Source organism: Gadus macrocephalus, chromosome 7 (assembly GCF_031168955.1).
Source record: "Gadus macrocephalus chromosome 7, ASM3116895v1".
Taxonomy (NCBI): domain Eukaryota; kingdom Metazoa; phylum Chordata; class Actinopteri; order Gadiformes; family Gadidae; genus Gadus; species Gadus macrocephalus.
Window position 1 is genome coordinate 24,376,540 of NC_082388.1, and position 27,500 is coordinate 24,404,039.

Genomic DNA, 27,500 nt, shown 5'->3' on the forward strand with positions numbered 1-27,500 from the left:
ACGCAATGATCTTACCCCATTGTTAAGACCACCATATCCACACACCGCCAAACCATAAGCAGTCAATCCAGACATGCACAGGAGTTGCTATTTAATTAGCACTCACAGGCAAAGAGCAGTTGTTTTTACAAGTTTTTTTTCGGTTTTAGCATCTCTAAATAATAGAAAGCAATGCAGTATTCCAGTGTGTGTATGGGGGGGGGGGGGGGGGGGGGGGGGGGGGAGTACAGAACGCAGAAAATAACATCCTTAACCACAGGGGCCTGGGGCGGGGGACGACTATACCAACCCCATCAAACTGTCTCTGATGTACTCAGTGTCTGTCCATTCCATAGTTTAACCTATATCTAACTATCAGCCCCTCCCTCCAGGGTACACATGCTTTTTGTGTACGTTGTGGTTAGATCAACCAACATGGGTTAAACCCCCCAGCACACACGTGTTAGATGAGACGTCGATTAAATGTCAGCACTGACAGGCCATTTACCAAAGACAGGGATCAGTGGTAAAGTGACGGATAGCAGCAGCACACAGGAGTGTGGGAATGGCTGTGAGACAGCATCGATGTGGTCCTCATCATTCATTAGGGTTTTTGTCATGTCCCTTCTGTGTTTTTATGGACTTACTTGGCTTTCTTTCCATATAATTGTGAATAGGATTGATTTGGCAAATGTATGGGAGGCAAATGGTGTGTGCGTGTGTCATAGGGAGTGTGGATGTGCGTCACAGTCTGAGTGACCTCACAGTGGGGAGTCAGAATCAGATCAGTAGCACATCAGTGGCAGAGGACGTTGTTCTATCTATTCCATCCGCACTTCCTGGTTCACAAAGCCCATGTGCGTTCACCAGCCAATCCCGTTCAGTGAAACAATGGCAGGGTTGAATTTGCGTCATTAAAAGGGTGTCTATTGGCGTTTCCTCTCATATCACCACACACCGACACACACACACGCCTGCCAGCAGACACACACACACACACACACGGACACATACACTTTAGGGTATCAAATATAGTCAACAGGCATGCCAACTGTGTGTGTGGGGGATTTGATGGACACAAAACATAAAACACATGTCAAATGTACACCGCACTCAAAATACTAGATCATTGCCACTAGACTGGGAAACTGAGGGAATATATATATAAAATGCTAGTGTAGTAAACATGTTCAAAATATGTAGTGGAACTGTAACTGTAAATAGCATTAAATAAAAAGGCAAAGAATATTCCCCCGCTTTTTGTCCAGCGTTCAAAATACTTTAGAAGATCAAATGTCTGAATCAGGAAATGATCCTCGGCAGTGACTCTTGAGACCAGAGGTTATCGAAATGGTGTTTGATTTGAGTACATGCGTGTGATTCATCACTTAGACGCGGCTCAAAGCAAAGCGCTCATCCCGCTGTAAAGGCAGCGTTGTTTTGATGCATTCCTCAGAAAAAGGGCATCATTTAGAGGCACTCTGTGGACTCTCGTTTCTTCACGCCCACGGAGCCGCGGCAGTCGGTGGGTGGCGTTGGGTTGGAAGAGTGGTTGCTAAGTAGACGAGCGGAGCCACAGAAGGAAGGCTTCAGTGCTGGAGACGCAGTGCAGGAGGGGGAGACGCCAACCGCTTCCTCCGATGGCCTTTCTGATATAGGTACCCTGAGCTCGCTTGGACCCGAACACCCGGTAACACCGCGAGCACCTTCTCCTCTATCCGATTCTCCTCGTCCTCCAGCCCTTCTCCTCCTTCACCACCACCTCCTCCTCCTCCATCTCTTCCAACCCCATCTCCTCATTCGCCACCATCTCCTCCTCCTCCAGGCCCTCCTCTCCCCCCCCCCCCGTTCTCCTCCTCCTCCTCCTCCTCCTCCCCCTTCTCCTCCACTTCTACCTCCTCCTCCTCCTCCTCCTCCCCCCCCCCTCCTCCTCCTCCTCCACCTCCTCATTTTTGCTATTTATATTCTACAAAGCAAACACAAAAATCTTTTTTTTGGATTATTATGGAATATCAGAATATTTTATTCATGTGTAATCCAATCTTCATCAAACATGTAAGCCTTATCACGTTACGTTTAGCCATAAGAACCATCATAACCGTTTTTTTCAATTTACAAAATGACGTCATACTGTAGCCAAGCTACAAAATACGAAAAATACAAATGGTGCAGTGAATTTCAAGAAATGAAAAAGTTCTACAAATTGACCACAATGACCTTGGCTGAACCGACAACAGTATTAAACGGGCTGCCGGGAAGATTGGAGAACTCGATTTTGAGTGAAATATGTTAGAAATGCGATAGCCCTTGGTCAACTCTGACAGTGAAATGATCTGGGAGAAAATCTCCCTGTGCCTTCCTCTGAATGAGGCCAACAGGAGTAGAGACAGAACCCCGCTCATTTCTGAGCAACCAGAAAATCTCTTCTCTGATTGGCTTCTTAGGGAATCCATCTCGCCCGTCAATAGAGTAGGTAAATCCTAGTAAAACCTACGGGACCAGGATGAAATGCTGGTAACCGTAATGGTGGTTTGGGGGGGGGGGGGGCCCAAATTAGTACCAGGTTGTGTCGCTCACCCTACAAGCTATGGCAAGCCAACACTAGTACAAATAGAGCTTATCTGTTACCATAAGCGGACGACCCCAAATCCTGACAACTTTTACTCGGTGTGTGTGATGCATTAATTAAAAGGGTGGAAATGTACAGAGAGTACCAACCGACACTGTTCGCAGGTTAGATACCCTGATTCAGCTGCTGTTTGAGTGTTGGGAGTCTGCTCCCAGCCACAGCCTTCCTCCCGGGGCCCCTCCGCGCTCCTCCTCCTCCTCCTCCTCCTCCTCCTCCTCCTCCTCCTCCTCCTCCTCCTCCTCCTCCTCCTCCTCCTCCTCCTCCTCCTCCTCCTCCTCCTCCTCCTCCCCCCCCCCCCTCCTCCTCCTCCTCCTCCTCCTCCTCCTCCTCCTCCTCCTCCTCCTCCTCCCTTGGACTCAGTGTCTGCCCTCCTGCTGGCCTGCTTCTCTCTAGCAGCAGGGAGCAGAACGACAGATGAATACATGAATCATAATTAAGTCGCGAATGCCGAATATGAAAGACCAACAGCAACATCAAACTCGGCATGAAAGTCCTTCAGAGGAACATAAATCAAAAAGTCACAGCTGGTATTTTATTCAAAGCAATTACATGAATCTGCATGAGGTTTCTATAATTAACTGTAGGTTTGACATGACAAATTGCCACTATGATTTACATTCATGTAAGGTTGTGTCACACCATGTCATTTGGGAGGATTTAATGTTTGTTTTGAATAACATCATCAAGGCACAAATCCTTCTTAAAGGCTGGTTAACGTTTCTCACGCCTGTCACTTTACCTTATGGACTTCTTCTGCTGGCTCTCTGGCGCCCCCCGTGGCTGGTTGGGGTACTGAACCCTCCTGTTCGCTTCCAGAGTGGAGGACAGCTGTAGCAGACAGGTTTTTAAAGGAGGGTGAGGCCAAGTCCAATGTGTTGCATACACACACGACTGCATCACAGCCTCAGCGTCAAAGGGCCTCAACATGTCCGCATTCAGATTAGATCCAACCTCAATCCAAGGGAAAACCTCTCATCGAACTCATTTCAAACTGTTGTTTGCCTCCAAGAAATACAAGTTCACTGCTAGGGCCTTTGTCTCAAGCACCGCCGCATCGCTGCGGTGCTAAACAGTCCCTGACTTACTTTTCTAAGATTATGTAAGGAGCGTTTGAAGCAGCATGCATAAGAGCAGATAGGCCTGAGAGTGCGAGAGAGAAAGGGAGGACAGCCTTTCCACTCTTCTTTCAAAATATATTGGTTTTTTATATCTTTCAGCTACCCTCACAAGCGCACACACACACACACACACACACACACACACACACACACACACACACACACACACTTCCCTTTTACTCAAAACCCCAATTCCTCACCCTGTCACTGGTTCACAGATCAATAGTGCGCTAAGGAGTCGCTCACTCACCCTGTCGTCATCGGCGGGGGTCCGAGTGAACACATGATTGATGGGAGGAGCTTACCTTGGCGATCTCTGAAAGATACGCGCGTCTCTCATCGTTGGTCCTGTGAAACGCCTGACATTCCCCGGAGAGAAGCGGTCGGTTAGTGTTTTGATGGACGGACGATGTTTGGGCATATATTAATGCCTCTATAATCAAAGCTTCATTTGAATAATTAGCCGATTAGTAGAGCTGGGCAATTTTTTAATCGTAATTTGAATTCATGGTTTAGGACGATTTTAAAAAGAGAAAATCTATAATAAAAAAATGGCAGCATGCGCTGGAGAAAGTGAGTTTGCCTAAAGTCTGTGGCAACCAAAACAGCAGCACAACACATTTATTCCAACATCCTAAACTGAGGCAAGCAGCAGATTGGGAATTGGGAGATTGTATGTTACTTATTTGGCTTTAGTTAATCATTGCTATTCTTCAAATAAAATCCAAACTTAAAAAATATGTAGGCCTATATCTGTAATTTATAGCAAAGAATATCAATTAAAATCGATAATCGGGTTTGGTTTGAAAAAAAATCAGATTTTATTATGAGGCCAAATCGCCCAGCCCTACGTATCAGAGTGAACAGAAACCAGAGAGTCAGACAGAGCGGAAGCACAGAGGGTGAACCGGGTGCCTCTGTGCATGTGCGTGTTCCCCAGGTGGGTTTTCAGCGCTAGGACGCGCGGATTAGAGCAGGGCTTACTGACTGGCTGCTAATGCTAATGCTAATGCTATGCTATAAACCCAGATTCACAAAATACCTCGCCGCTTGTTTTGCGTGAAACAATAAACAATGAGCCAGCCAGGGAAACGCACACACAATCCCATCATTATCAGACCAAGAATATGTGGACATTTGTATCAATGTTACCTTTTTTTAACTAATGACTAATCCTTCTTAATCCTTTGCTCATGATAATAGTCAACAAGAATGTTAATATAGCAGCATATCACAATAGTAATTTCATGGTATTATGAAAAGCTGCTACACACGCACACAGCACATTAAACCCGATCAGAGGCCTGTCGTCCATTGACCCAAAGTCCCATGCGGCGCACACCGCGGCCATCTTTGTAGTCTTTTCTAAATCATTTCACAAGCAGAACCAGAAGCCCACACGCACCTTCCCTTCTTCTTCGATGCCAACACGACAGTCCATCAGGTGGCTTTGGAGCTCGGCCTTCTCATTGGTCAGAAGCTTCAAGCGTTGCTGCAGTGCATCCTGGGAGAGAATAAAGAGAATAAAAGCGTGACACACAACAACAATAAACGGCAGCAACGTGACCTCTGTGGGCCAAACCCCTCGCGACCCCAGGCTCCGGGACAGGATACGACGGGGTGAAACCAGTGTCCCTTCGACGCAGTCTGAGGTCATCGGTTTAAAATCTACACTGTGCTGTTCATTGGTTTGGAAATATCAGTTTAATGGTAAATTGACTCCATTTATAGAGCGCTTTTCTAACCAGGGGGCCACTCAAAGTGCTTAACAATTATTGCCTAACATTCTCCCGTTCATACACATACCACGTACCAACAACGCTGTCAGCCATGCCGGGGTAACAGCCAGCTCGTCTGGAGCTAGGGGTCAAGTTACCTGATCCACTGCCGCCTTTATTGCATTACGATCAGATGATTAGACTCCTCCGGTGTGGAGCATGGCTGGACGAAGGAGCGAGCTACCCATCACAATGTGGTCGGCAGAAAAGCTTACCATCGTAAACAAAACATTCTTCCTCCTCCTCTGCCATTTTGTTATTTTAGCTCAAGGTTTTGAATTCTTAATGCAAGTCGTCTCTTTTTGCACTGCCACTAACAACAAAGTAAACAAAGGTCAACCGGTCTTCTGTTCAGGTTCCTATAACGACTCTGAACTATTTGTTTTGGGAGAGGAGGTGGCGATTAATGTGCAAAACTTTACATTTCTGGACTGCTTCATGTTCAACCATTGGCTATGATTCTCCTCAGTCTAACTTCTCCAGTCGGATAATAATAATAATACATAGGTTTTATATAGCGCTTTTCTCGGTACCCAAAGACGCTTTACAAAAAACACAAAACAAAAAGGATACAAATGAACAGTACAGTACATACATGCATACAAATACTCCAAAAACAACAATACAGAGAAAGATAGGACAGTGAGAAAGAGAGAGGGTGGACATTTTTGGTCAGGTGTTGTAAGTGATGTTGAAGAGATGTGTTTTGAGATGACTTTTGAAAGACTGCAGTGAATCAGAGTTACGGATGGCCAGGGGGATGGAGTTCCAGAGGGGATCTAGAGGGGATAAAGGGTCTCATCCTATTTTTACAAAAATGGGGACAGTCACCGTTGCTGGGGAGCTGTCCCGGAAATGTCCCCGTTTTTGTAAAAATAGCGTTAGAGTTGGGTTAAATCAATGAATGGGTTCTTAAATGGCAAGGGGTTTTATATTTTATTAGTATCCACTTGCACTATGGAATGTTTGCTGTTGTATTTGCATATTGAACAAAAACCTGAAGTCTTTGTAACTCAAATAAGATGCTTCTTAATAAAACCATTAAACTGGAAGTTTAATGGGTTAAAGTGTGCTGGTGCTGAAACCACACCCTGCATGTTAAGCACATCATGCACTCACCTTCTAAACTGAGATAAAACATGGTTGCGTAGAATGGGAGGCCCAAGCCCCCCAGCAATTGAGGCCGAACCTGGAGATGTCTCTGGGGGGGGGGTGGGGGGGGGTCTTTGATATTAAAATCTTAAAATTAGATTTCAGATATAGTGAGAGGAACCTTTAACAATATTATCATCCTGTTATGCAGCACGTGTGACTAGATTCTCTTGATCCCTGCAAATATTTTGCGATAGCTTTAAAACAATTCTGCTAATATATTCGCCTCAAGTATATGATTACCCTTCTGTATATTCTCCAAAAGGTTATCGTGTTCCCTACCTGCAACACTAGACAAAAAGGACAAACAATAATGTCTACGGTTAATGAAAGATTGGAGACCCCCCCCCCCAATGAGGGTGGCGGTATAATTGCCCTCCCTTGATACAACAATGCGACTCCATCTCCAACAGGCCGTTGTAATCCTACACTCTGACACAGGCAGCCTGCCACCGCAGCTCAGTGTATTCAGCCATTTCACAACCGACGGATCAGTCACTGCATTGTAACCCACAGGGACGTGGAAACACTGTCGTACGCAAACCTAATATGCAGCGCTGAGCCACGCTAATTCCCCTAAGACGTTTTACTGGGACAGTCTCACAAAACTGAGCCTAGCATAACAGATCTGTGAATTTAGATAATTAAGGGTATGTTTAACAAAAGGTTGCTTATTTCCCTGGAAGTCAAATAAAAACCAAAAGGACAGCCCTAAACACAACCTAAATACAGTAACACACACACAGTTCAGTTCTGAATGGCTACATTCAGAACTGTATACCTTCGCTATATTTTCAGAGACAAACTAATCTGCAAGTCACTGAGGGCAGACTAATGAAATCAGTCTAGTTAGGCAGACAGATAAACACACACTCATCAACGTATGCCCCTAACCAACACACACACTCACATACGCCCCTAACAGCAGCCCAAGTTAGTCCTAAATCATTGTAATTAGGTTGCATTGCTCCTCTACGGGCCTAGCTCTGCATAAACCAGTGATTACCGTGTGTGCTGTAATTGGGTTCATTCAAGTGCAGGGCTGGAGCTCCTGCCAGCAAAATTCCTCTAACGTCCCCATAGTAACACGATCCTACAGCGCCCTCTGCTGGTAATTAACCGCATCGGGCAATAACATGGTAAGCAATTATCGTCGAACAAACTCCTTTTTTCAGATGAAACTTACTGATGGCATGTCTTCGTAGGATCTAACAGAGGCCAATCGATCTGCAAGAGAAAGACCACCATGGTTACTGTGTGTGTGTGTGTGTGTGTGTGTGTGTGTGTGTGTGTGTGTGTGTGTGTGTGTGTGTGTGTGTGTGTGTGTGTGTGTGTGTGTGGCCTTGGTTCGCAAGGAAGGAACATTGAAGCAGAACTCAGTCATTATATACAGTATTCACAAGGGTTAGATACGAGGCGAGCCTAAAAGCTATTCCTGGAGTTGTTTCCATGACCCGGAGATCGAGGCATTACTAGAGTGAGGGCCCCCAGGAGCCCACACTATCAAAATAATGGCTCACGTGGTTATGAATGTGTGCAGTGTGTAAAGAGAGATTGGCTTGACACAGCCTAACGTTACCCATTGGGTTTCCTCGTAAATCCTCCAGTTTGTCGTGCACCATTGAGATCTGTCTCTGCAGCTGTCCGTTCAACTCTATCTGGGTCTCGTATCTGGTTTTCCACTCGTTACCTGGTTGTTGTCAGACATTTGCAAGATGGTTAAAGGCAACTGATGCAGTGAAATAGGATATGTAGGTCCTAGGCCACTGGCTTTTTTTTACTAGATACTGCATTATAGGCAGTATCTCTAGCAAATCTATTTATTCTTTGTTGTTTGACACGTCTAGGTTATTTTTAAGTTTATTTTAGTGTATGTTAGCCTACTGTTAAGACTTTCACTAGAAATATGACCACACCTTTTTTCAGTTATATGTAGGCAATTGTGTATTATCTCGTTTTGAAAGATGAGAAATCTAAACGCACGTGTATGAAAATAAAGAACCATTGGCAGCGAATATAAGCCTACCTTGACGCGTTCTTACCTTCTCCATCGACACTATGCAGTCTCTCCTGCAGCTCCCGCATTGTGCCCCTCAGGTCGGAGACAGACTCCTCCAGCATGTCCCTGCATGGTCAGATCATACATCAAGGCCTCTAACTAGCGCGATATCCACATGGACGGCCCGCCAACATGACGATGAACTACAAACTGCTAGACGTTGCGTTAACTTACTTCATTTCTTTTTCCTGTCCGAGTTCCGCCTGCAGACGCGCCAGGTCGTACTTGTGGAAGTCTGCATCGACAGCACTCATGTCTCGAGAATGCCGCAGAACGGAGTTTGTTGCTCCTTCATTTCCATGGAGACGCGTGTGCACTCCAGGTCACCCCGGTTACCAGGGATGTGGGGGGTCTCGGCTGAGTCGGATGGTTTCAGGGGTCCCAGCATACCGGTGTGGTGCATATGGGAACACCTCGCATTTACAATAATGACTACGTCTTTACAGCCATTCTCAATAACTTTTCTTTATTTTCCACACATGCGTTTCGATTTCCAAACTTTCAAAACAAGATAAAAATATATAATAGCCTAAATATAAATAAAAGGCAACTTTATAATAATAATAATAATACATTTAATTTAGAGGCGCCTTTCAAGACACCCAAGGTCAAGGTATTTATACAGCACTTTTCATACACGAGGCAGACTCAAAAGTGATTCACATAGAAAATCGTCACCTACAATAAAATGAAATGAAATAGATGAGTAAAAGAAAAAAGGCAAAGGCCATTGTAGCTAGAAAGTGCAATATATTGCAGATTTAGCAGAATTCTAAAGCAAACATAAAATTTGTTATGAAAGTTACACACAAACATAAAAACAACTTCGTTAGCCTACATTTGTCAAACAAGAATAAACAAATTTGACATGCACTATAGCTTTTCAAACATTGTGTATCTCCCTGCATCGAGTGGCCTACCATAATAACAATACGCTGGTTTAAATAAAGTCTCTATGGTCTATTATTTATTCCTTCGATTCATGCGCCGTCTCCGCCCCGCCCTCGATCTGCGCGTGCGCTCTCTTCTCGCCAGGTTTTTCGACCATGGCTTTGGCGGTATTCTTGCACGCGGTCTTCATGAATGCTTTGAAGCCCAGGTTATCGATGTTGTGCGCGGCCACGACAGTATTGATCACCGATTGGACACCAGTGCCCGTGGCTCTACCCGCATCGTCACCGTACCTTTGTCATAAATAACAAGAGCGAAAATAAAGCAGTTGTCGGAATACACCAACCGCTAATTTGAAGATGGCTGGTGGTTGATGGGCAAGTGCCGACCCGGGCTCCCTGCGGACACACCTGTGTGATATGTGCTTGTGTTTTATTATGACTTTTAACACGCGTGGTAAAACCACACAAGCACCACGAAACAAAAGCACAAAATCGGATGATGTTTCATGGTGTATATTTTATTGACCGCACAATGCACACTTTATGAACAGCAGAAGAAGAGGCATCACCATGCGATAGGGCAGAGATATAGCTTCTGTTAACACTGATGGTTAAAGAAGATGAACAGCATGCCAACAATAACCCATTGGTATTGTCTGGCGTGTATAGAAAGCGTTAATATAGAATGTTTGATTAAAATATCAGTTTGAAACAGTTGATTTGGGTTATTATCCAACATGGTTGAAGTTAGAAGAGCGTTTAAATAAAGAAAAAATTGACAAATTTCAATCATCAGTTCAAAGATTTTGTTGACTTTTCACTTGTCTTGCAGTCATTGGTTGCCGGGCATGTTTAACAGTTTCTCTAAACCCTTAAATCTGAAAAACAAACAGAAGAAGAGACAGAGGAGAGCACGGAGAGATCGTCAAGAGTTCCCGAAAGCTCCAAGAAACCAGATAAAACCGGTTTTAACTCCAAGAGAAGCATTCAGCGACACCAGCAGAGAATCAATGGAAGGCAGAAGGAGAGCAGAGAAGTCATGATTTGGTGAGTATTAAGATATACAAGAGGGGGGGGGGGGGGGGGGGGCAGGAAATAGAACGAAACCTTACTTGTACTTTGCGGTCATGACGGTTTCCGACGCCACACTTTTACCCACGGTCTTGGCTCCTGACTCCAGAGCTGTCCACACGGCAGAAACGCCTTGAGATAGGACAACATGTTAGAACAAAGATAGTTGAAACATCAAAATGGCGACTGTGTACTAAACCACAGCTTTTAGGAGGCATAAGCAACATAATCCGTCTTCAGACCATCACACCTATGCTTGTGTTTCCGCTGCGATTGACAACCAGTGTAGCCAATCAAAATTGGCGACTCCACCAGCCCTAACCGCAGAGACAAGGTCATGAATTGTATAGTTTCCACAAAAACGCAATTTCCATTCCTCTCACTTCCTTTAGTTGTTAGGTCTCCAGAGCAAGAAGAATAAGAAGACTGAATGAAGAATTTGACCAATCAAAATCCGACACTTTTAATGGACACACCATAATTAGAAGTCCCCCCTCTTCTCTCTCGCCGCTTAACAGAGAAATCCCTCCCTCCGAAGCACTCAGAAGTCCCACCCTCTCTCTCTCTGGCTCAATAACGTTTTCCCGTCTCATACTCCCGATAACGGAATCCGGGAAAAGTCCCGCCTCAAGCGCCAGGATTGGACAGTCAGCCTGTCAGTCAAACTCGCTTGCTGACTCCTAATCCTAACCCTATCAGAGACACAAGTTTGACTAACGTTAGTTTAATGAACATTACAATTTAACTTACCTTCCTTGCGGTCACGTGACGGATTTGAGCCTTTTTTGATTGGATCAGGGATTTAAACCAACGTGATTGGACAATCTCCGGCTATCCCCTCATTAATATTCATGATTTTCCCCGGATTCCGCCTTATGAAAAACACAGATACGCGTCAGCCCTACCCTGTAGGCTGGTGACGGCCACCAGCTTGGCCCCGTCCATGCTGGAGGCCTGGCCGTCCTTGCTCTTCCTCAGGCTCTCCGGGATCAACTTGGCGCCGTGCTTCTTCACGTGTGGCGCCAGCCGCTCGCCCACGGCCTCCGCAACCGTGCTCACGCCGTTCACTGAGGTACGACACGCACACGCACGTGAGAGGACGACACCAACGAAGGCATGACGACACGCGGCCGGCACCGGAACACACGGAACAAGCAGGGAAGTTGCCCGTGAACTTAAAAGGTCCCATGACATGATGCCGCCATGGTGTGAGTGTGATGAGCCGTTACGAGCCGTTTTGAAAATCCGCCTCTTATGACATCACAAGTGGGCGTGTCCACCTAGATGCGTGCTGGATAGATCAGTCCACCAGCCTACCCGGTGGACTGCAGCAAACGTTGCTCACCTATCCAGCACGGATCTAGGTGGACACGCCCACTTGTGATGTCATAAGAGCCAGATTTTCAAAACGGCTCGTAACGGCTAATCACACTCACACCTGGTGGCATGTCATGGGACCTTTAAATGTACTATTTCCCTTATTTCAAGGCTGAGGAGTTCAGGAGTGTTATACATGTTATATGTTTTGTATATTTCATGTCATATAACGTGAGTACCGTATTTTCCGGACTATACGTCGCTCCCGAGTATTAGTCGCATCAGTCAAAAAATGCTCCATGACGAGGAAAAAAACATATATACGTCGCATCGGTGTATAAGTCGCATTTATTTGTAAACATTTAAACAAGAGAGTTTCCTCGGCTTTTCGCCAGTCCCGGACAAGTTTTTCACTCACCCCAAACTTTCTTTCTGTTGCTCGATTGCCGTTTTCGGCTGCATACTTTATAATCTGCAGTTTAAATTGTGCAGTATAGCTTTTTCTTTTTGGCGGCATTTTATTTTGTGTTCTCTTTTGTTTTGTCTACGGTCTAGTTTATTTATAATTTATTCGGTGGTGCAGTAGACTTGCAGCGTTCAGTTGTAGGCCTAATGAATGACGGTGCCATCTTGCGGCCGAAGATTATGTACGCACAATTTTGGCATATAAGTCGCTTCGAAATATAAGTCGCAGGGCAAGCCAAACTACAAAAAAAACGCGACTTATAGTCCGGAAAATACGGTATAAGAGCGGGCAGGACGGTAGTGGTCCGAACTGCCATGTCCATCCTACACCTACAAGCAAGATGCCTAATTCATCTCAACATTCACTAAGTTGCCTCGAATCAAAGCTTCTGCTAAATTACCAATTAGTAGAAAAAATGCCTGCATAAATAAATAAAAAACATCCCAGATTCTTTACAGTACGAGTAGCAAAGTTTTCTAGAGCGTACGACAAAGAAATTGTATAATCACACCCGGGATCCACCTTCCCGAATGCGTCTGAACGTGACCGGCAGACACACACGCTTCAACAGTGCTCCATGTGGGGGCGGTGCGTACCCAGGAAGCGGCTGACCCGCGCTGCGCCCCCCGTGGCCTGCTGGGCGGCCTGCAGGCCCTTGGTGACCTTGGGGCTGATCTCCACGGGGGTCTCCTCGGGGGTCATGTTGGTGCGCAGCTTGGTGGCCCCTTTGTGGACGGCCTTACCAGTGAACTCGGCCCCGCGCAGAAACTCCTTGCTCAGCCACGACGCCCCTGGAGGAACGCAGCCGTTAGCCGTTAGCATGGCAGCCGTTAGCGGTTAGCAGTTAGCATGGCGGACGTTAGCAGTTAGCATGGCGGACGTTAGCAGTTAGCATGGCGGACGTTAGCAGTTAGCATGGCAGACGTTAGCAGTTAGCATGGCGGACGTTAGCATGGCGGAACGTATGTCGATCGTTTTTTTTATCCTCTTCTGTTTGACAATTTTTACATTTCGTCCGTCTGAAGTAAAGGGGTAAAATGTGCGGTTCTAAAACCACACATTTGTGCTACGTGACACAATGGAGAGCAGCTCCCTCTACTGGTCGAAGCTGGTGGTGCGATTAGACGAGCCGCATGCTAAAGTTGATGGTTCGTAGACAGAATGTTAATGGATAAAGAGAGGTCACAGCCCAAGCGTGCACACAAACACACACACACACACAGACACACACACACACCTGACAAGATATGTTGGGCCATCTTTTCGCTCCACTCAGGAAGTGGAGGTTTCTCCTCTCCCGTCACGATGAGCGGGGCTGCCTCCTCCTCCTCCTCCTCCACCGGTCCAAGGGGAACCTTGTCACTCAGGTTGACGACCTCTGACCTCTCGCCCTCGACTGGAACCTGCAAGATATGAATATGAAGAAGACGTACAGATTTCACACATTACAGAGCGGAGGATGATTGTCTGTGTGAACCCTATTTGTTTTAACATGTTTTTTTTCTCAGTATTTTTAAATTGGCCGTTTACTATTGCCGAATATGTTCTTAACCTTGAAGCATATTCCCAGCCCGCCTACACACCAAGCAACATAAAATAAAGGTGCAGAGTGGAGTCGAAGAGGTTGAAGACATCATGTAAAACACCTGCTGTTCACCAGCTGAGAATGTTCACCCCACAACCCATTAGATTAAAGTCTCTCAGATTGCCTTTCAGCGAAACATGTCAGGACCACCTGTAATATATATATATATATATATATATATATATAAATAGGGAAAGGAAGGAATATAACAAAGAAGCCAGTGGCAATCTTTTTTTCCGTCCAAGATTGATACTGACATTTTCAGGTGTAGTTCGATAAAAGTATAGATTGTAATCAAACAGAGCACATCCCACCCTATCCTGATGAAGACTGTTCAGAAGACAAGTGCCCGAATATTGACATATTTTACAGTTACAGGCTAAACCCTTTCCTGCGGAGTGAGATTTGACTCTAACCTGAGCATCTTAATGGCTTAGAAAATGGCATCAGATTTATGACATGTCGCGAGGGAGCGCGTCTGACGTTCTGACGAGCAAATTATATATTCTAACAGCCGTGAGTTGTACAGGGAGCAGTCACGGAAGCTGTCAATCAAGCTACAAGGAGGTCTGTGTGGTTGTGAACGCGTTGACCAATCATAAGAGGGCCAGTGCCTCCCTTGGGATCCGCTCACGAAATGATCCAAAGTCATGTCGACTCGCGCTGGCAGACCTCCCCTGAGAGAGCGGGGTTTAACCTGTGGGAGAATGTATGGCCGGCAGCGCACGCCCAGCGAAACCCCATCACACGTGGCGCCTGCTTTGTTCTATGGCTGCTTTGTGCACTCGCTGCTTAGTTCAACACTCGCAGGTGCCCTGCTTTGTCTCTCCCTGTGTTCTGTTTATCTGTCACAGCCGCCGGTGCAGCTCTCGGTTGTTGACTTTATATAATTTGAAAGTGAGCCTGTTTGCTGGGCCTCGCCACATCGGACAAATCTGGCGTAAAACTCTGGCTGATGTTCATGTCTGGATAGAGGTCCCATTAGACTTTATAAGAGAGTTCTTGCCTGTAACTCAGACATTTTGGTTGAAGTTGTTCTAGTTAAAAAAAATCGGTCAATATTCGGGTACTTCCACCTGAGTCTCATAGGAATAGTCTGGGATCCGCTCCGTTGGCTTACAATAAATACTTTTATCGTGCTACACTCGAAAATGTAGAAAAGTTAACTTCGTTTTTCCTTTGTGAGTTGACATTTTTGGGGCATAACCCAAGGGAGGCACCTCTTAGGATTAGTAACTTTCACCATGTGACCAATCCTAACACAACACAAACAAAAAAACAGTAAAATACGAAAATCTACCTTCTGGTGCATAGGGGTGAACTTGTCATGCATGGCTCAGTGCTTCTTATGCGCTCACCTGAACCCGCAGTTCCACAAGCTGAGCCAGGACGTCCTTAAACAGCTCTCGGTGAGCGGCGGGGAGTTCGTTGGACAGGACGATGCCCACGTAGGAGCCCGGGCTGGCCCTCAGCGTGTCCGGGAACATGTAGATCCCAGAGCTGGCCAGTAGGACTGGGGTGTCTGCCGCCAGCGGATAGAGCCAGTCGCACACCTTAGAACGCAAAGGAAGCGGGAGAAAACGTAAGACAAGCAGTCAAACCATCTCGGATGCATCTAAACTTAACTAGAACCGCTCTCATATGTAACCATTGGTCATTCTACTTTTTCTACATCTTTTTCTACAACTCTTGATGTGAATTGGGACCTATTTTGGGTGTAAAAGTGTTTTTTTTATCTATTTTGTATATTGGTATGTTGTTCTTATGTTCTTGACTTGCCTTAGGACAACGGATGTAAATTAGCAACTAAGCTAACTACGGCATATTTATATTGATGCTCTGGCTGACATGTTAATTAATGTGCACTGTCCTAATCAAATAAATAAATAATAATAACATGGAGACAAATTATAGCAAGCTAGCTCACAAAAGTATTCCCTGGTAAATATGATATTGTACATTGATTCCCATAGGTGAAATAGATGTTATAACATTAATCTGATGGACGTCACTGTAAGGAATATTGATGTTGATGACAATAAAAGGGACAAGCGTGTGTGAGCACATCTTGAGTTTAATTTATACAGCGCTTTTCTAACCAGTTGCCACTGAAAAGCGCTTTACAAAATTGCCCAACAATCACCCACACACGCACACATTCACACACCGACGGCGGCGCCGACCATGCAAGGCGACAGGCAGCTCGTCGGGAGCCGCCAGGGTGAGGGCGTCTCGCTCAGGGTCACCTCGACACTCAGCTAGGAGGAGCCGGGGATCGAACCAGCAACCTTCCGGTTACCAGTCAACCCGCTCTTACCTCCTGAGCCCACATGCCGCGTGTTGTATGTTGGGGTCACACATTGTGGCACGGCCCCCATTATTGTCCATTATAGTCCCTGGTATTATCCTTCTAATGTTTGCTTCCCATAGAGCCAGGGCAGTGGCGGTATGCCAGCTGAAAGACGGGCCGCTGCGAGGGCCAGAGCCGAACAACACAAGCGCAGAGTCATCTGTATTAAGAGAGCATTGTGCTACCGGACCACAGCCCTGCCCGGGGTCAGACCATGGCGGGACAAGACCGGGGGGGGGGATTTCAGCCGTATCATCACCGATGCCAAGACCTACATGTTTGGAATACTGTGCTCTCCTCTGCTCTTAGAGACACATAATATTAGGTGTTCAAAATAAGCTTATCAAGGTGTTTCATATTAACTCACATGGTTGACATGGCTAATATCAACTGTACACTTTTTAATCAATGTAACCAACAGATACGGATATGATCTGTGGGTTCTTAGATCAAATACATTCTTGTGTCAACATATGAAGGCACCACAGCTTCCAACTAGTCTTACTGCACTGTGCCTAATGCTAATTATTCCATATTATTTAGATAACTCGTTCAACAAATCATTATTTACATAATGATTAATTATACCCTCTCATGTCTTTAACAATTTGTCTCACTTGAGTGGTTGCCATATTTTGCATAAAAGATTCTCTCTTAGGATCTAACAATGAATGTGCTAAAAAAAATTATGAAGTTAGATATTTTGAATTCCCCATTCAGGATACTATCCATCTCCTTACAATACTATTTCACAAGGATTCTGTTAACATTCTAAGGGGTCAGCTATGATTCGATAATTATATTTTGGAAAAAAATATGTAATACATTCAGGGACATGTTACAACTATCGCAGTGTTGTCACTTGGAGACTAGTTCACTGAATTAGGTCACTGAAACTAACTATAGAAACTAGTCCATCATTTAATTACCACAAAGGGACCACACCTTCCTACCCTGGAGGCTATAGAAACGATTCAACACACCACACACACACACATCTTACATGAAGGTAGGCTGAGGAGGGCTTCTCCTTGCCGGTTGCCGCTGGAGAACGTTCCTCCTCACACCTGAAGATGCGCAGGTACCCCGGCTGGAACAGGGAGCTGACCTGTCCGTCTGGAGCAACGAAGAACATCTGCACCCCCGCAGGAATGAACACCAGCTCCTGGCCCACCCTTCCACACAGGGCCCCGGGCCCCTGACCCCACAACACGCCGCCAGCGCTCCCGATGAGGCTCTGGTGGCCCTCGCTGGGCCGCGGGGTGTACGCCGGAGGCTGGTCCCCGGGAAGGACAAGGGGTCTGGGAGGTAGAGAGGGGAGGTCGGGGGTCGAACTCCCAGCAGTAAAAAGGCTGTCTTGTGCTTGCAGTACTAGCTCCGGAAACGTCGAGGTCTGAGCGAGCATCGCCGGTATGCTAGGGTACAGACAGCGCTGTTGGGGCTCCAGTGTGTCCACACCGGCGGGGAGAGGATCCATGGAGACCCGGCTTCTCTGGGCCTCAGTCGTCTGCTTGGTGGTCTCCAGATCGGCCAGATGTAGCGTCAGGTTCTTAAGAATGGCGGCCATCTTATGCTGGAGCTGTCTGGCGGCGTCCCAGTGGGGGCCTCGGTGCCGCTCGCCGTTCGTGGGGATCTCCAGTCCCTGTTGGAGGTGCTGTCTGCCCCGCCGGTAGTAGTCCAGGCCCTCGGTCCTTTTACCGGCGTCCTCTGCCCCGCGTCCCTGGCTCAGACAGTGAAACGCCAACTCGTACTGATCCTTGACCAGCAGCAGCTCAGCCGGCTGTAGGGCCATGCTGACAACCAGTGATTACTTGGGCAAAGACGTCAGAAAAACACGTGGAACGTAGTTAATTAACAAAAGTATATATTCAAGTGGAAGAATTAAGGAAACGCCGCATTAAACTCAAAGCCTACAACGATCTAAAAGTGCTGTTCAAGCTCGCCCAGTACAGAAGTATGCAGGGTAGTGAATGAGCCATAGGGAAGTGAATGAGCCATACGGAGAGGAATCCGCTACTGTCCCGACCTGGTCTTACCTGAACAACCAGGTAGGAGTGGTGCGCGTTTTAAATATAGATGTTCAGCATTACCACGGCCCTGACACGGCGGTTCAAATGTAGGCGGATAACTAGCAACTCAAACAGGAAGAAAGTTTATCAGTCAATCGGTCTTACCTTACGCTTGGTAGACCGAAAAAAAGGCAGAATCAAGTATCAAATTAGTTGGCTGAAACGGTAGTTTCATGCCCGCGTCTGGTCGCTGTGAAGTCCCGTTGACAGACTCCGCTCTTCTGTGGCCCGTCACCACGGGTTGACGTTACGTAGTGTGACCACTAAATGGCGCCATCGAACAACACGTTTTGTTTGATACTAGTCCTTCAGCACTTTATTTAAACGGCAGTGAAGACAGGCATCTACGGAAGAGGATTAGTGCCACACATAAGAAAAAAAATAGTTCTGACTTTAATCTCAGAATACTGAATTTAAAGTCAGAACTACGTGGCTATTGTAGAATCCACTTAAAGAAGAAATCAACAGCGGCACACTGTAGTTAAATGATGAGCGGCACTGACCGCTTCATCGCAAACGCTACAGATCGACACCCTGTCTCCAAGAGCTTTAATGTGTTTGCAAGTGAAAACATTACATAAGCACCACATATGTAGGCTATACGGTGACTGATTGTGTTTTCTTAATGCCCAGTTGCTTGGCTGACGGTAATAGCATCTGAAGCCAAGGGGAGGCAGGTGTAGTCCAGGGGTGTCAAACTCAATTTACCTTGGGGCCGATGGAGGTAGAGTCTGGGTGAGGCTGGGCCGCATCAAGTATTCCACAAAAAAGTACTACGGTAATATCCAGTCTTCTCAAGCTTTACTATTAACAGTTCTGCAACAAATGCTTTTTTGAACATGAATGGCTCTTGAACATGAACGGCTCTTTAAAACATGAACCTTCTTCAGAACATTAACTGTCCTTCTGAACATATGGCTTTTCTTGCCTACTCCTCCTGATCACTGCTGCTCTTCATCTGTTCATCATTTTAACACGGGAAGAAAGAAGAAAGCCCTAGACGCGCAGATGATTGCGGCAGACAAACTGAGTAGTTTAAACTTCCAGGGTCGAATATTTTTGAGAAGAGATGCATGTAATAATTTCGTAAATGTATTACATGATTTTGTCTCATGATAGGCTATATCAATTTCAATGAATATGTGTCGGCCTCAACCTGATACAAAACACTCCGTCGATATTTCCTCTCCCACTGGACACACACACACACACAGACGTATTCAGGCCCATGCAGTTAAATGCAATCAAACATGTCAAAACATAGACATTTTCTATAAATAGCCTACTCACGTTTGCAGTGAGAAAAACTGACGCACGTACATTTCATGCTCACGGATATGAAGCTCCACAACTTGAGGAACTCGGTTGCTAAGCGGTTACGCCTCGTGCCCACTGCACCGTCAGTCAACGGACGTGGGAAGGCGTGGCTGACGGATGGGGGAGTAGTCTTTGCAGAGGCAACCGTCAGCCAATCAAATCGCTTCGCCGGGTTCTTCCCGCTTCTTCCTGCTTGTTGCGAGGCAAGATGACCCGCTTTCCCGCTTTCCAGTATCGTCAGAGCCCGAGTCGCGTCACAGTGCTTAAATTTGCATACGCGATCTGATTGGATGACGGATCCGTCGCGGCCGAAAAAGTTGAACATTTTTCAACTTTTTGACGGTGGCGAACGCTCCAAGTCAACGGACGGATCCACAATGCATTGCGCGACCGTCCCCATTCAAAGTCAATGGGCAACGGACAACTGACGGAGGTAGTGGGCACGGGGCGTTACGCCCCGTGCCCACTACCTCCGTCAGTTGAGGCGTTAGTTTCAGATGCTTCAGAAGGCTCGAAATACATTAGAGGAGTTACGCCTCGTGCCCACTGCACCGTCAGTCAACGGACGTGGGAAGGCGTGGCTGACGGATGGGGGAGTAGTCTTTGCAGAGGCATCCGTCAGCCAATCAAATCGCTTCGCCGGGTTCTTCCCGCTTCTTCCTGCTTGTTGCGAGGCAAGATGACCCGCTTTCCCGCTTTCCAGTATCGTCCGAGTCGCGTCACAGTGCTTAAATTTGCTGAGGTAGTGGGCACGGGGCGTAACGCCCCGTGCCCACTACCTCCGTCAGTTGACCGTTGCCCATTGACTTTGAATGGGGACGGACGCGCAATGCATTGTGGATCCGTCCGTTCAGTTGGAGCGTTCGCCACCGTCAGAAAGTTGAAACATTTTCAACTTTTTCGGCAGCGACGGTTCCGTCATCCAATCAGATCGCGTATGCAAATTTAAGCACTGTGACGCGACTCGGGCTCTGACGATACTGGAAAGCGGGAAAGCGGGTCATCTTGCCTCGCAACAAGCAGGAAGAAGCGGGAAGAACCCGGCGAAGCGATTTGATTGGCTGACGGATGCCTCTGCAAAGACTACTACTTTGCCTCTGCAAAGACTAGTGGGCACGAGGCGTAACGCCTCGTGCCCACTGCACCGTCAGTCAACGGACGTGGGAAGGCGTGGCTGACGGATGGGGGAGTAGTCTTTGCAGAGGCATACGTCAGCAAAGCCCAAGCATACGCGATCTGATTGGATGACGGAACCGTCGCTGCCGAAAAAGTTGAACATTTTTCAACTTTCTGACGGTGGCGAACGCTCCAACTGAACGGACGGATCCACAATGCATTGCGCGTCCGTCCCCATTCAAAGTCAATGGGCAACGGTCAACTGACGGATGTAGTGGGCACGGGGCGTAACGCCCCGTGCCCACTACCTCCGTCAGTCAACGGACGTGGGAAGGCGTGGCTGACTGATGGGGGAGTAGTCTTTGCAGAGGCATCCGTCAGCCAATCAGAAAAAGGACGGAGGTAGTGGGCACGGGGCATAACGCCCCGTGCCCACTACCTCCGTCAGTTGTCCGTTGACTGACGGTGCAGTGGGCACGAGGCGTAACCCTACATGCCCACTACCTCCGTCAGTCAACGGACGTGGGAAGGCGTGGCTGACTGATGGGGGAGTAGTCTTTGCAGAGGCATCCGTCAGCCAATCAGTCAACGGACGGCGGTAGTGGGCACGTGGCGTAACGCCCCGTGCCCACTACCTCCGTCAGTTGACCGTTGCCCATTGACTTTGAATGGGGACGGACGCGCAATGCATTGTGGATCCGTCCGTTCAGTTGGAGCGTTCGCCACCGTCAGAAAGTTGAAAAATGTTCAACTTTTTCGGCAGCGACTGTTCCGTCATCCAATCAGATCGCGTATGCAAATTTAAGCACTGACGCGACTCGGGCTCTGACGATACTGGAAAGCAGGAAAGCGGGTCATCTTGCCTCGCAACAAGCAGGTAGAAGCGGGAAGAACCCGGCGAAGCGATTTGATTGGCTGACGGATGCCTCTGCAAAGACTACTCCCCCATCCGTCAGCCACGCCTTCCCACGTCCGTTGACTGACGGTGCAGTGGGCACAAGGCGTGACACAGGAGAGAAGGGCGTATCTCCAGCGCACACACTTGGGAGAAGCCATACCATTGGCCTACGTACATTTCACCTCCGTCTTATGCAAGGTTTTTGTGCGCAGCAAGCTTTATAAATCAGGCCCCCGGGCAAGCGCAGCGACTCAGCAAAAAAAAAAAAAAAAAAGTAGTGACTAAACTTTGATGTCAAGTATGGGGGCCACAAAATATCGTCCGGCTGGCCGCAATTGGCCCGCAAGTTTTGAGACCCCTGGTGTAGTCCATTAATCATAGGCTACATGAACGTGACCGTGCCATTGTTGTTTTAGTCTGAATGCATTACTGGACAAGAATTTAGCAGATATGAACAGCCGTCTAGTCCCGAGTGGTTATTTACTATTATAACAAGAGTCTCCAGGCATTCTTTTAGCCATATTAGTGTAGACTGTTCTGTTTAGTTTGGAAAAGGAGGTGGGTCCCTCTCGTGAGTTGCCGTAGGGGGGGGGAAGTTCGGGGAAGTGTTACCATGGACTTGGCGCAAGTAGGCGGTAGCGTTCGATGCTCCGTCAATGATATAAGATCTGACTCCAGGCACCAAAACAACGCATGTTCCAGTTTCAGTCACCTTTTGGTCTTCCATTAACGAAATGACTGAATCTGAGATTAAAATCAGAATTATCTTTAAAGTCAGAACTACGGGTACCTGTAAGGACCAACCAGTTAAGAGATTAAAATCGGATTTTATTTTTATTTATTTTTTAAGTGTGGCCCTAGTCATCACATATCCGTTTAATACCAGGCTCAAGTTTAGACCTTTTGAAAACTTAACGACACGGTAGACGCATTCACTGATTAGATATCCAAGTAAAGGTTAAATGCTGGATGTTTCTTGGAAACTTAAAGCAGAGTTTAAATATAAACGTAAGGCCATGGTCAACTCTATTTGAGCTGATGGGAGAGAACTCAAGCTCGAGTTGGAATGCCAAAATACATTTTAGCATTGCATAATAGATGCAAATATTTTTCCCTCATAGCCGATGGTTTTAAGGCTTAGATTTGCAAGCACTACTTTTGTCCAAGTTCTCCCCCATAATTGTTAAGACCTGGCATCACCCTACCAACAAGATCTGAACCCTGTTGAGTACACCTCTGCAATAATAATTTATTGTAACAATAAATCGAAGTCTCAATAGCAATGGATTCAACTCTGCCCAAAAGTATTAGCAAGAGGAAGTGACCGAAAGACAAAGGATGAGGGTAATAATGTTTAATAGACATGATGCTGTATAAAGTCCATCCAATGGCAGTCACGCATAAAAGTTTGAAAATCAGTTGACCACTGGCCACACGTACACAAGTCTGTAAAATTCTACAAACAACCCTTCATTTACTATTGATTAAAATATCATCCACATAAAAAGCATTAGATTAAAAAAATATAAAAAAGTGCTACGATTGTGCACTCTGGAGAGCAGCAATGGGTCTGTGAGCAATGCATTATGGGAAAGGCAGAGTGGTGGGCGGAGTCATCAGTGACACACTTCCATACCTGGAAGAGGACACAAAAGCCTTAATACAGCATACAAGGGATGCTGGATCACAATGACATTAATTGAAATGAGAAAACAAGACTGAAAGTAGCATGATCCTACTTGGAGCTCTTGTACTTCCCCCGGACGGCCTGCTGGGGAAGGCTCTCTGCGCTGAAGTGGATCCTGTGGAGGTCCTTCAGGCAGGGTACGATGTCCGTCAGGGTGTACCCGGTGAACTCCTCCAAGGAGCCCGGCTACAGCGACCACAACAACAGTCAGAAACATTGCAATTCTTACAAACCTGAAAGGGGGGTTTCAGAATCCAAGCACACGACTCCACATCTCGTTGTAGTGACGCTTACCCACAAGGCCCGGCTCAGGCTGTAGTTGGCCAGGCAGTAGGCCGCAGCGGCCACCAGCGACGGGGGAAATGTTACCAACAACTCCATATCCAGCAAACTCAACTCTGCTACATACTGAAAAAGACAAATCAGACATCTTTGAGACCTTGCATCAAACAATTGATATGTAGATGTTGGGGACGACAACTTTGAAGCCTTTTATTACACCTTTTGTCTACCCGATGTCAAGTGATTTATTTAAAACCCTCTCGTTAGCCACTAATATTCACTGCTAGCACAATCTGGACACTACAATTAACACGTGTTGACTCCCTTCAAATGAAGTCAACGCGCTGAACAGCCTCCGGGTTGAAGGAGGGCTCACCAGCGCGAGGTGAGTCGTCTTGGAGCAGACCGCCTGGATGGTGATGAAGAGGCGGAGGAACTGGTAGGCGGACGGCACCGTCATGTTGAAGGCCAACACCTTCAGGAACATCACCTCCATGCGCACCAGCTGCTTCCGTTCGTAGGTGCCGTCCGTGATGTACACAAAGTCCTCCATCTCGGGAGGGTAGATCTCCTCGTACTTCCTGCAGCGCAGCCGTGGAGACCCTTAAAGCTCAGGCTTCTGAAGGCAGCAGTTCATGTCAAACTTCACCTAATGCATTGGTTCTCAAAGTGCGGGGCAATGGCGGCCCGCAGAAACATTCCTGGTGTCGCGCAATGACACAGATGCAAGAAAAAAAAGTAACTTTTTTTTATATTCATTTAAAGAAAAAAAAAAAATATATATATATATATATATATATAAAGAGAAAAGTCGACTCTAGCTTTCAATTAAATCCCGTTAGGTTTAATCCGACTGTACATTACTTTGAAAGGATGAACCTCAGTTTCGAGATTTAGACCTCACTCTCTATACGTCCTTCCTGAAAAGTCCGACGAGAAAAATAATGGCCTGACAAATTTAAGACCTTGAGTTACAGTATTCAAGACCAGCATATAACATTTGGAACGAATTTAAGACTTTAAGGCCTTAAATTTAGAAACATGAATTTAAGACTTTTTAAGGATGCGCGGACACCCTGTAGACTCTGCATGGCCTCCCCTTACCTCCCCCACATACCTCGTACACACTTAAAAAACATTACTTAGCATTGTGTAGCACCACGTTAACTAGTCTACCAGGGCCTGCAGCGCCCCCAACAGGTCACACAGGGGGGGGTCCTTACGCTGCCAGCAGAAGGGCCACCGTGCCGACCAGCTGCAGCTTGGCGCGCTTCACCGACGTGGTGTAGGACAGGAAGCGGTCCAGGTAGCTGACGGCCAGGTGGAGGGTCTCGGCGCAGAGCTTGTACTCTTCGGCGACCTCCGCCAGCCAGTCCACCAGCACCAGGCGCATGCAGCCCGACAACTCGGGGTGGTTGCTCAAGTAGTTCCGCTGGGGCCGTAGCTTGGCCTAGGAGGGACACAGACGGAGAAAACAAAGCGGAGACATGAAACAAACGACTTTACGTCAGGGTTAGGAGTAAGACGAGGGCGGGTTACACTGAGGTTGCACCGAGAGCCACGGCCGGGTTGCACCGAGACCCCAGTCGAGTCGAGACTCCTGCCACCCCTTTAAGGCAAGAGTCAGACAAGGGGTGCGGGTGGCAGGAGTCAGACAGCATTGCAGTGAGCACTCATGCTGCCCCGACTTTGACGACAATTCAAAACGAGCCCACCGCGTACTTCTCTCTCCCTCAGGTGCCGGTAAATATCTCCAGTGTACTCGGGGACACAGAGCTCATCCTGCACTGCCAGGGGCTCCTCTGCCAGCGACTGCATGGATGTGTCAGCGCACGAGTCTGCAGAGAACACAAAAACACACATTTAGTGAAAATGGACTCGACAGCAGGGCTAGGATTTACGATAATTTTTTAAACGATTAATCTAGCGATTATTTTTTCAATGCATCGATTAATCTAACGATTCATTTTTTCAGTCCGATGCGATCGTTTCCTTTTACATTATAGAATTCCCATACTTTAGAGCATTGGTTCTCAAAGTGCGGCCCGCAGGCCAATGGCGGCCCGCGGAATCATTCCTGGCGGAATGATTCCGCCAGGAATTTTTTTTTTTTTATCAATATTAATTTAAACAAATATAAATAAATATAAAGAGAAAATTCGACTCTCTCTAGCTTTCAATTAAATCCTTTTACATTTTTTAGTTTTAATCCGGCTGTACATTACTTTGAAAGGGTGAACCTCAGCTTCATGATTTAGACCTCACTTGACCTCACTCCCAGAGGTCCACGGTGCGGGTGCAATGTTTTTTTTCACCACTGGGATGCTGACGGCGTTTCCCACCAACATTTTTTTTCCTTTGGCGGCCCTCAGTCAAATTTTGGGTCCCTAAATTGGCCCTCAGTTGTCAAAACTTTGAGAACCCCTGCTTTAGAGGAACGAGTGCGTGGCTTCTTGCACTTATGAAAGTCTGAGGAGCCACTCGCGTTGCTATCCATCTAGGTTTTTTCAAATCGAACCTTACTCTACAGTAGAGGCTAGATTGAGGGCCAGAGCAGAAGCCTCACTTGTACTCAGGTCCAGGAAGAGACGGAAGTCTCTATGCTGGAGGGCGGCATGGTCCTCCTCCAGCAGGCTGGAGCCGACGGCGTCCATGTCCTCCACAGAAGCAGTGATGACCGCGCACTTCTCAATGTAGACATCGTAGCCGGAGCAAGCAGTGAAGGCAGTGATGGAGCTGGAACATTGCTCTCCCTTTGTGAAAGATTGAATAACATCAAATCCAGCAGCCATTACAATTTAAGAACAGATATAAAAACAAGACCACTGAAGCACTACTGACCAGGGGCATTCGGCTGCGTTGTTCATTTTCTGTCAGGACAGCAAGCACTGTTCTTAGCTTCGTCTTCTGCACCGCAGCCATCTCCGTTTTGGTGAAGGCCGAAGCATTCTCTTGGTTGGTGTAGATGTCCACGTGGCTGGTCATGCCGAAGCTCTACACATAAGGTGTTAAACAGAAGCTTCACCACGTCTAGTTCAACCTTCAAATACATGCAATGAGTCGCCCCAGATTCTGTGCAAGCAGACCAGTAATGGAGGTTTAATGTGGCGCCAACGAACAAACGTCAAAACCAGCGGAATGGAAAATAGAGTGCATCTGAAAATGTCGCACGCTGCCATGGGAACATCTACTACAGTCCTACCATCAGCCAATTAAAATATACTTCGTTCGACAGTTGTACACTCCTGCGTCTTTAAATCTATTTACAAACATAGTAACTTTAAAAACTTACCATGATGTTAGTCACTATTTACGTTTCCAATCGGCACCGTGACGATTAAGCACTTTCTAACGATAACCTGACCGGGTTAACGTTATAAAATCCGACGATTAGGTATCTGGAGTAGGCTTAATGGTCAGTAGCTGGCGCTTTCCTTGGTATCCGAGCTGACACTTCCGGAATTTTCTGGCTGTCAGGCGAGTTTGAGAGACTAACCGACCTGTTGATGAGCTATTTATCAGCTGAGGTACCGACCTAATTATCCAATCACGTTAAACTTTATAGAAAAACAGGCTCGTGATTGGAGGCGGTTTCAGTGACCGCCCTCAGCCTTCTAGACCACTAAGAAGCTCTGAGACCAATCTGTTAATTATCCCCAGAGTAAACACAAAACATGGGAAAGCAGGATTTAGTTACTACGCAACAAATAGCTGGAATAAACTCCCAGAGGATT

General features: G+C 46.8%; 3 protein-coding genes across 6 annotated transcripts; all 3 read right to left on the reverse strand.

The window, feature by feature from the left end:
- Positions 1–1,981: 1,981 nt before the first annotated feature.
- On the reverse strand, positions 1,982–9,040 carry ccdc169 (coiled-coil domain containing 169). Its single transcript, XM_060057536.1, has 8 exons — positions 8,890–9,040; positions 8,699–8,781; positions 8,236–8,346; positions 7,843–7,883; positions 5,132–5,230; positions 4,032–4,085; positions 3,348–3,436; positions 1,982–2,997 (listed from the first exon to the last, which is right to left on the reverse strand). Exons 1-8 carry the CDS (start codon positions 8,967–8,969, stop codon positions 2,661–2,663), a joined length of 894 nt encoding a protein of 297 aa, XP_059913519.1. The 5' UTR covers positions 8,970–9,040; the 3' UTR covers positions 1,982–2,660.
- A 493-nt stretch (positions 9,041–9,533) lies between these two features.
- sparta (spartin a) lies at positions 9,534–18,828 on the reverse strand. Of its 4 annotated transcripts, none has more exons than XM_060057531.1 (8): positions 18,572–18,828; positions 17,401–18,207; positions 15,406–15,600; positions 13,700–13,865; positions 13,059–13,253; positions 11,585–11,746; positions 10,721–10,811; positions 9,534–9,899 (listed from the first exon to the last, which is right to left on the reverse strand). In XM_060057531.1, the coding sequence occupies exons 2-8, from the start codon at positions 18,187–18,189 to the stop codon at positions 9,683–9,685; spliced, it is 1,815 nt and encodes a 604-aa protein (XP_059913514.1). In that variant the 5' UTR covers positions 18,190–18,207; positions 18,572–18,828; the 3' UTR covers positions 9,534–9,682. The 4 variants fall into 4 exon arrangements, with proteins under 4 accessions (XP_059913514.1, XP_059913515.1, XP_059913516.1 ...); XM_060057533.1 differs by lacking the exon at positions 9,534–9,899 and adding an exon at positions 10,106–10,486 and having other exon boundaries at positions 18,572–18,824; XM_060057532.1 differs by lacking the exon at positions 18,572–18,828 and having other exon boundaries at positions 17,401–18,494.
- A 4,308-nt stretch (positions 18,829–23,136) lies between these two features.
- On the reverse strand, positions 23,137–27,267 carry ccna1 (cyclin A1). The gene is made up of 9 exons (XM_060057537.1): positions 27,059–27,267; positions 26,608–26,760; positions 26,333–26,519; positions 25,489–25,604; positions 24,990–25,216; positions 24,143–24,347; positions 23,779–23,892; positions 23,537–23,670; positions 23,137–23,433 (listed from the first exon to the last, which is right to left on the reverse strand). The coding sequence occupies exons 1-9, from the start codon at positions 27,059–27,061 to the stop codon at positions 23,382–23,384; spliced, it is 1,191 nt and encodes a 396-aa protein (XP_059913520.1). The 5' UTR covers positions 27,062–27,267; the 3' UTR covers positions 23,137–23,381.
- Positions 27,268–27,500: the final 233 nt, after the last annotated feature.

Bases quoted from the DNA above. Each gene is read 5' to 3' on its own strand.
- ccdc169 (XM_060057536.1), bottom strand. From the start codon at position 8,969: ATGAGTGCTGTCGATGCAGACTTCCACAAGTACGACCTGGCGCGTCTG. The intron at 8,347-8,698 runs GTAAGAACGCGT...GACAACAACCAG, and splicing joins GCATAGTGTCGATGGAGAAG to GTAACGAGTGGAAAACCAGA. The intron at 7,884-8,235 runs GTAACGTTAGGC...TTTCTCTTGCAG, and splicing joins TTTACGAGGAAACCCAATGG to ATCGATTGGCCTCTGTTAGA.
- sparta (XM_060057531.1), bottom strand. From the start codon at position 18,189: ATGGCCCTACAGCCGGCTGAGCTGCTGCTGGTCAAGGATCAGTACGAG. The intron at 13,866-15,405 runs GTGAGCGCATAA...CATATCTTGCAG, and splicing joins TTGTGGAACTGCGGGTTCAG to GTTCCAGTCGAGGGCGAGAG. The intron at 10,812-11,584 runs GTAGGGCTGACG...TCCTATCTCAAG, and splicing joins GGCCGTCACCAGCCTACAGG to GCGTTTCTGCCGTGTGGACA.
- ccna1 (XM_060057537.1), bottom strand. The intron at 24,348-24,989 runs GTAAGGACCCCC...GCTGCGCTGCAG, and splicing joins GTGGCCCTTCTGCTGGCAGC to GAAGTACGAGGAGATCTACC. The intron at 23,893-24,142 runs GTGAGCCCTCCT...TGTCTTTTTCAG, and splicing joins AGACGACTCACCTCGCGCTG to TATGTAGCAGAGTTGAGTTT.